General features: G+C 44.3%; 1 protein-coding gene across 1 annotated transcript in view; it reads right to left on the bottom strand.

Annotated features, from left to right (window-relative positions):
- Window positions 1-804: 804 nt before the first annotated feature.
- The window catches only part of LOC106809529 (rho GTPase-activating protein 39-like), a gene marked incomplete at its 5' end in the record, with an annotated part of 29,892 nt that continues 21,712 nt past the window's right edge, over window positions 805-8,984 (bottom strand). The window contains 8 exon segments of the mRNA XM_014812626.1: window positions 805-1,082; window positions 1,611-1,872; window positions 2,415-2,572; window positions 3,017-3,130; window positions 3,526-3,655; window positions 3,978-4,131; window positions 5,205-5,277; window positions 6,531-6,692. Coding sequence (XP_014668112.1) covers window positions 888-1,082; window positions 1,611-1,872; window positions 2,415-2,572; window positions 3,017-3,130; window positions 3,526-3,655; window positions 3,978-4,131; window positions 5,205-5,277; window positions 6,531-6,692 — 1,248 coding nt within the window.

Raw genomic sequence — 8,984 nt, 5'->3', positions numbered from 1 at the left:
GAGAGAGAGAGAGAGAGAGAGAGAGAGAGAGAGAGAGAGAGAGAGAGAAAGTGAGAGAGAGAAAGTGAGAGAGAGAGAGAGGGAGAGGGAGAGAGGGTGATGGATGGAGAGGGAGAGGGAGAGGAAGAGGGAGGGAGAGGGAGAGCGAGGGAAAGAGAGAGATAGAGAAAGAAATAGAGAGATAGATAGATCTAGAGCGAAGCTTTTAACGTGACTTCACTATGGCAATGTAAGGCATGTGAAAGGCGATAACCTCCCAGCCGTGTGCGCGCTGCAACACCAGGCTGATGTGTGTGGGTGCGTTGTAAGTAGTGAAGTGCAGAAGTGAATTCCACTTCACCCAGAATCTTAAAATGAGATTTCTTACATAGGCCATTTATAAACAATACCCAAGTAACAAACAAAAAACCCACGTCAACTACTTGCCCTTTAACAATATAAATATCAGAACTATACAATGTTCTATGTACAAAGTGGCTTGATTAATAAACGAACTTGTTTGATCTCCTCACACGTCACAGCTGCATCTAAGTACACCGCGTCCAACAAGTGACCGACCCGACGAGCTACACTCCACTTCTTTCTCTATCACGGACCTTTGCCCTTTATTCTTCTTCCACGGTTTGCTGCCACCTCTTGATCATCGCCATTCCTACGTCATCTCTGCGTGCGGACGGGGAGGCTATCTCACCTGTACTCCCGACTGCTGCTGCTGCTGGGGTGGCGGTGGTGCTGCTGCTGCAGCTGCTGGGGTGGCGGTGGTGCTGCTGCTGCAGCTGCTGGGGTGGCGGTGGTGCTGCTGCTGCAGCTGCTGGGGTGGTGCTGGTGCTGCTGCTGCAGCTGCTGGGGTGGCGGTGGTGCGGGTGGAGCCTGGGCTGAGCATGGCTTCAGAGTATCACCTCGAGCGAGCTCGTGTCCAGGCTCGTGATGAGAGTCTTCACGAAGCTCATCTGCTTCGTCGTGTTGTCGAGGATGACGCGCGGGTCGTCGGACATGCAGCGCAGGCAGTTGGGCGCCATCACCATCGCGAGGTTGTTCACGTCCATCTTCGTGTAGACGACATGCTCCCGACTTGCAAACACCTGCAGCGCAACACGACCGCCGTCAAATTGTAACGTTCGCCTTAACTCGTCCTCATTTGAAGCTTAATAATAATAATAATAATATTATTATTATTATTACTATTATTATTATTATCATCATTATTGGTTTAAAGTTAATTGGATTTTTGCCATTGGATTGATTTCATTAAATTAAATTTTATTAACAATATTTTATGGCAAGGCAGTGTTGTTTTTCGATTAAATCAGAAATTCCAAGGCAGCATGGGCAAGGTGGGGGGGGGGGGCACAAAGGCCACTTAATTTACATACATGTGAGACAGGGAAGCATATACCAGTAGATAACAGAAATATTTCCTATTATTTATTCCTGATATATACACAACGCAGAATTTAAGGGAGAGATACAGTTATAAACCAGGTTGGGTAGCCACAGCGGTCTATTGCCGTGGATATCGTCCAAGCCGGACACCGTCTCCCCCTCCCAACCACTCTGCGATCTCTATCGCACACTCCCCTCAACTGTGCGCCCTTCTCACTTGTGCTCACCTGCAGGAATCGCAGCAGGTAGCAGAGCACCTGCCGGTTGATCTCGGGCAGGCTGTTGACGATGCGGATCGCGCACTCGGCGTCGTTGCAGTTCTTGATGCAGTCATCGTAGAACGAGTGTGGGATGAGCGGCTCGTACAGCTCGCGGTACCACAGCTTCAGCAGCGACGCGGGCACGTGCGGGTCGGTGATGCTCGACGGTATCTGCCATTGGTCGACGTGCAGCTTCAGCGCGTTCACCTCGTCAATGTCACCCGGAACCCTGCGACGGTTCACGAAGGAAAACACACGAACGTTACACGACACCCGGAACCCTGCGACGGTTCACGAAGAAAAACACACGAACGTTACGCGACACCCGGAACCCTGCGATGGTTCATGAAGAAAAACACACGAACGTTACGCGACACCCGGAACCCTGCGATGGTTCATGAACAACAGACAGACATTCTCTTTTTTCCGGGTAAACATAGCAAGGAGGTGCGAAGCATGAATGAACCTAAAATCCTGGTATTTTATTGGTGCATTCTAACCCATTGCCATTTTACTAGGCTGTATTTTATGCCCACGTTAAGTTTTTAATGCAAAGAACACACGTAATTTTTTTAACCAATGGCTCTCATGTAATAAAATAAATGTTTTGAAACTTGTTAAAAACACGGAATGCAATGACCACAGTTTGCAGCATGTTGCTATCGTTGTAACCGATGTGGTATAACACGGTGTGCCAGTGCATGTACCGCATATGACCTTATGACCTCCACCAAGCTTATGACCTCCAGCGTGCACTCAATAGCCACCTACCTGAAGATGCCCTCCGTCTGACAGCCGTGTAGCCTGAGCACCTCTTCAGATAGGGCTATTTGCACCCATGGCAGGTTTCTGTTGGGAAAGCGCTCAACCTGCAGCACCATGATGTCATCTAGAGTAGTGCCAAACATCGACGGATGGAAGATGCAGTGCTGCAACACACACACACACATTCGTCAGCTAGTTAGAGGACGGTCACTGAGATCAAAAGATGTACAGGGTTAACTTAAAAGGTGCAGCAGAAGCAAGGTCATTCTCAACTTGTTCCTCGTCCCGTCATTTGTTAAGACATGAGTGCATGAGCTTTTTTTAGGGGGTGGCCAGCAGGTATGACAAATTCTTGTTGCATATTTCAAGTACATGCACCAGTCATGTGTTAGTTATAATAAATAAAGAAAAAATTATAATATTTCCAATATTTTAATGGCAGCCCAATCTTGGGATCAGTCCCGAATATTAAACCTGCGAGCATTGTAAAAGCAAAACAAGTAGTAAAACGTGTGCTATAATAGAGCATACACTCTACCAGGGGTTACAGACTGAGACTGTACATCGATGATACCTAACATAGTGTATGCATAGTGCAAACCACTCACGATTGCTGCTTGAACCTCCTCCATCGCTGGTTTCTTAATGCCACGCTTGGCTCCTGTCTTGGACGTCCTTTCCAGCTTCTTGAAGCAGTGTGTTGAATAGTGATTCACTGGCACCTGTTAGCCACAGCAAGACTTTCATTTCAGATTTGTATCGCAAGAGCTGCTGCCTTCAGCTATGGCATAATTAACTTGATCTAACTATATATATATATATATATAATGTGAATGACTGTTTAAATTATTTCCCAAGCACGTGTGCAACCATGCGTATATATAAGGCTCAAAGTGTCATCCAATAGCAGTAAGATGTGACATATCAAACGACACTCAGTTGGTCTCGTGCATAAGTTGTGTGATGATACAATTGAGCCTCAACAACACGATAAAATAAATTTATGAAACATCTGTACAATAACATTAGGCTATATTATTACACAGGTGTTTCACAGATTGAGGTATTATATACAGGTGTTTCCTTCTCCCTCTGAACCTCAGTGTGTATCATATACCTCAGGATGATTGAAGGAGGGTTCCATGTTTCTGTAAATGTAGCCTTCTAGGTAGTCATGAAAATTGACAGAAGGAGGGTAGAAATTCAACATGGTGGCTAACAGCTCCCAGCCTCGTTCCAAACTCTCCCTGTAGCAGCAAAGCCAATGATTAAGTTTGTAACTGTAAATTCGCATTACCACCACGCCACACGCTTGAAGAAGAGAACGTGAAGATGTGAAGATTTAAGCGACGTTTGCAATGATGAAGCCAGTGAAAGTTGAACAGACTTTTACTACTTTTCCGGATTTATTTACAGTGAATACGTGCTGAGTAAGCACCATGCCATGGCAAGCTTAGTTACCCATATCGACTCTGTTCTTGTGAAATGCATTCTCTGCCTTCCAATGAAGGAGCACATGAATTTTTATTGAGTCTAATGTTTAGATTGCTTGCAACAACATGTACGTACGCTCGGCGATTGTCAGTCGTCTGCTTGCATAGCTGGATGTACAGCTCATCTCGCAGACCCTTGTTCGTCCAACCCCGTTTTGCCAAGTCTAGTGCAATGCCAAGCTGAGTCATACCACTCTTCAATTTGCGATCACACATATACATCTGAATTAGTGCGCGGCAGTCAAGAAACGTAGCAAAATACTCACCCACCAATACATCGCAGTACTTAGTAAGACAAACAAGGACAGTGAGGAAAAACAAAACACAATCCTTTAATTGAGACTTAATGGGCAACGGAAAAATTAGCAGATAGAAGGAAAATGGCAAATTACAATATGAGTCAATGATACACGTATTTAATATAATAAAGGTTAATTTAACATGATGAAACATGATGACACATGTAAATAAGATCATGGAAACACAGACTGATTTGGTTACCATTTGTTCAATGGGATAACATCAGGTTTCAAACAATTATTGTGTCGTCAGCATTTCTTTGACAAGAGCACTTGCAACTTAAAACATTAAAATTTAAATCCGTTTGATATTATAATGTTGTCCTTCATGAGACTGCTCACAATGTAGACAGTATATTAGTTTTAGTTTTTCTATAGTGTCTACCCACCTTCCTCTCAGCTAGTCAGAAAAAGTTAATGATGGACCGATTAGGATTGGAAACCAGCTGTTTGGATATTTTATGGAACTGAACATTTATGGTAGTTATTGTAATAATTATATTTTACTCGAAGGATTGATCTAGTAGCTGGAACCAAACGGATGTAAACTTGTCTGGAAAATTCTTTCCCGTAAGATAGGTTGTCTTTACGAGCACTTAGCATTCACTTCATATCTACTGGTTTCACGTAAAGACCAGTCAAGTTATGGCTGCATCCGCATTCTTGCAACGTCAGAACTACGTCCCGTACGACGGATCCACACGTAGTTACAACACAAATAAAGCATAGCGTAGGTATTGTCACAAGCCAATAAAATTTTACTGGCTCCTCAGTCAAGTAGCACTTCAGTGACCGTCAGCATTTCATTTCGAGCTGTACGTGACGTGAACACCACCGCTGCTTAGTCAGCGCGAAATGTCACCGATGACTTGGCGAGAGCAGGGGGTGAAGATTGGCAAGATTGGACGGTCCACAATGTCAACAAAAAAGATTACACGGCTTCATGTCTTTGACAGGCGCTCTCCGACAGAGCATGTTAGATGTATTTACACGGTAAAGGATATGTTTAAAGATCTCTAGAGCTTCTTTCTTCACTTTCTTGTCACTGGTCGCAATCATCGGTTTCTTGAGTGGCTCCTTCAAAAGAAATGCATGCCGGTGAATTAATGTAAACATACATTACACGAATTAATGCACGAACACATGCACACACACACATAGGTGTGCACGCATGCACACATGCGGACACATGGACAAAACACACGCAATATATGATGCACACCAGTGGCGCCCGCAGATAGAAGCACTGGAAGCACAGTGCTTCCAGTAAATTTTGGGTTAAACAATTTTGTTCCTACATTTTGTTCCTAAATCACTCTCGCAAGGCTCACCAGATTGCATCTCCAGACGTCTACCATTCAAAAATGTTCAGGGGGCATGCCCCCAGACCCCCCTAGCATGCAGCGCGCCTACGGCGCTTGCTTTTTATGATCACTGAGGATTTTATTCTTTCTGTGCTTCTACTTTCTTAAGACCTGTGGGCGCCAGTGATACACACTACTAGAGACAAAAATTTATAATTTTGTTGATCTGCCATGAATCAAACACGCGTGCGTGCACACAACGCTGACGCTACAGCTAATATACGCCACCTGGTGGATTACAAAGGAATCATATTTACAGACATACAGCAGGTCTGAACGTCTGAATAGCATATACACTGCACATTAAGTGATGTTTTCCAAAGTTTACATTTGTAGCTCTATGTCAATTAATGCTTTTGTTCGCTACCGATTCCTACTTTGCTAAAAGCTATAGTGTCTATATAGCCTGACTATTATTATGATTTCAGGCACAATTTTACATCTCTAGTGATGACAAACACAAAAGGCATGCTATTAAATATAACTCGAAATTCAGGCAAGTTTAAAAATTGCACGATAAAACCTTTACGGCATATTATACTACCCCTATCAGAACGGACGCGAGTATGGTTGATAAATGAATAGCTTTTGTTCACCTGACATTTACAGGTACAAGATACTGAATGCACCCAGAGTGGGCATTAAACACGCCATGACCTTACCCACACAGAAATGCATATAACGTAATACCTCTGTCTTTATAAATATTTGGTCTCACATAGAGGTGTCTTCTTCAACACGTGATGCTGAATTACAAACGTACAGGCACTCACACTTATGTAAATAAGGAACAGCTAGAGCCAAAAGGATACATGTTTTCCTGGGTACTGAAACTTTGAGACTTATTGGGACTTTTGCTTAGGGTTGGGTTAGGGTTAGGTTTATGGCCTTATTTAGGGGTACATTCCAACAAGGTCAAAAAAAACTTAAACCCCTTTGGCTTAAGGATAGGTGCGCATAGATTACCTTTGACCAGGACAGCATGTTGGCAACAGAGACTTTCTTGCCAAACAGACCCTTCTTGTGGCGGTTGAGATTTGCGTGCGCATAATTCTCGATGTCGTTCTCACAGATCGGCTTGCGATTCTTCTGTATGAGAGGATTTGAGCCGGGTGGACCTCGGTTCTGCTGCAAACGAAATAGCAATCACAATCAGTGAACTACTCTGATGGAGTGAGCGCAATCTCCCCAATGAAATTCCTCACCAAAAATCTCTCGAGGATCCGACGGCGCTAGCCAGCCAATAGCTTGAGCGTCTCTCGTTCCCTCTTTTCAAGAATACAGCTAATGTCTGCAGGTAGAGATTGAATCGACGTGCCACGACGTGGTCACGGACACCCCGGGAATCATCCCAGAGTGCACGGCACGTACAGTAAGTGACCCGGTTTCCTGCATACTAGTTACATGCGTCGATCATGCAGCAGCAGCAGCAGCAGCAGCAGCACCAGCAGCAAAAACGCGCCGCCGTTCCCCCGCGTGCAGCATTCTAGTGTGAATCAAAACGTTCCCGCGCTTTTTGCGCACACACGCACACATTAGTGTCGCGAGCTCGATTCGCAACGATTCGTTCCTTCCCCTCGTGGATTCCCTCGCTCTCAACGACAGCTACGATACTTTTGCGGACAAATATTTGCTATCGGCGCCGCCTCTCTGGAACAAGATTACATTGAACGGTCGGTGCTGATGCAGTGCAGATCGGGCGAGCGGTAGATGTGAAGGCACGTACGCCACGATGAAATATCGGTAGCGAACAACAAGTGTGTCTGATTGGCTATGTGATCTTAAATCTCGATCACGCCGTTCTCTAATCAGCCCATCTTTCAATGTGATGTCATCCCAAAGTTAGAAATACGGGGCTGAAGTCATACTCCTACCCCCTCTTCGACCCAAGCTCAATAATACACAGCTACTTATTTTAGTAGCAGAAAGTGTACACAGATAATACGACTGACGAAATCACTCACACACTGTAATCTGGCCATCTTTACCATCAATAGAAATCTCGCTTGCTCATTCTCAATTTTTTACACTTTACACCTTTTTCACTCATACTCTGTCCTGCTGTCACATCCTTTTCTCACACCAATCATAAGCAGATCTAATATTACAATCTCCTAACTAATCAGGGGGCCGTTTCACGAAGCGCTCGTTAAGTTAGTGATGGGTTAAAGAGGGGTTTTAAGATATCCTTCTAAATAGTGTTTCACAAAAGCCTCGCTAAGATTCCACGTTTCACAAAAGTCTCGTTAACTCAACGACGTTGCTATTAAGGAGGAATCTTAAGGACAGATCAGGGGCAGTACTTAGGCTATCGTACAACAAGCAATGCGAGATTTCCCGCGTGTTTTCATTGTTTTGGCAAGCAGTAGTGTAAAGCGAAAATCCGCCGAGAAGGTTACTTCTCTGTATCTACGAGAATACTGTGCAAGGCCTGTGAAGGCATGACGCGCAGGGATCAAGTGTGGCTAAGAAGCTTCTTATTGTGGTAGCAGATTTTGAAGAGATGAAATGCTTCCTTGCAACTAGTAGCCAACACATAGAGTAGGGCACACAGAGCACGCTGCGCTTTACTACCCCCTGGTAAGCTCTCGTTATGGGCAACTGAAACACCACCCGACGTAATAATCTGTACACGCAGACGCAGGCTTAGCAACTTGAAAACCCCCGTACAGACAACGATGCAGGAACGAATCGAGACCGAGTTTGAAAACCTTCACGCAAGAGCGATGACTGCTAGGGATGGGGGTCGTATTCACGATAAGATATGACATCGACAGCAACGTCTTAGCGAGGGTGATGGTATTTCATGGTATAATTAAAAGCTAAACCACGGAGAGTAAATCAAATGTTTATCATAAATAAGCCCACAGAATAGTATTGTAACAACAATAATGTTCGTATAGCCATAAGATATTATCACTACAATCACTTATTTCCTTGTTAACATCTCCACAGACATATACGTGCGTCTACATAGTAGTAGCCACACTCTATCTACTACTTAATAATTTTGCATCGTGCAAAGCCGCATGGTCCGCAAGCCTAAACCTGGTGTTAGAAACGATTTTTTATAACTTAGACTAAAAGATACTATTTTATCCATGGACACTAATGCAACATTGCAGAGATGACAATGCATACAAGAGACAGATCGATGATAACTGTAAGACAATGGCCGGCATGACGTTAAACAGACACACCAAGAACGCTGCCTTGATATTTCGAGCGTCGCCTGTGAGATATTATGTACGAAACTTTACTAATAATTATATGGCGATACACCGTGTTGTGTTATGTACTTGTCATTATTTATTCTCTCGGATGCAAATTCCCGGCCAGAGGAGACAGCAAGAGCTAGCATGCATGCCTATGCGAGCAAGAGAGGCTCGAGTCGGAAAACAAGTGCGTGGGCGAGAGCCA

The sequence above is a fragment of the Priapulus caudatus genome, unplaced genomic scaffold (genome assembly GCF_000485595.1).
Source record: "Priapulus caudatus unplaced genomic scaffold, Priapulus_caudatus-5.0.1 Scaffold15, whole genome shotgun sequence".
In the NCBI taxonomy this organism is placed as follows: domain Eukaryota; kingdom Metazoa; phylum Priapulida; class Priapulimorpha; order Priapulimorphida; family Priapulidae; genus Priapulus; species Priapulus caudatus.
This window is presented reverse-complemented; position numbering and strand designations above follow the sequence as displayed.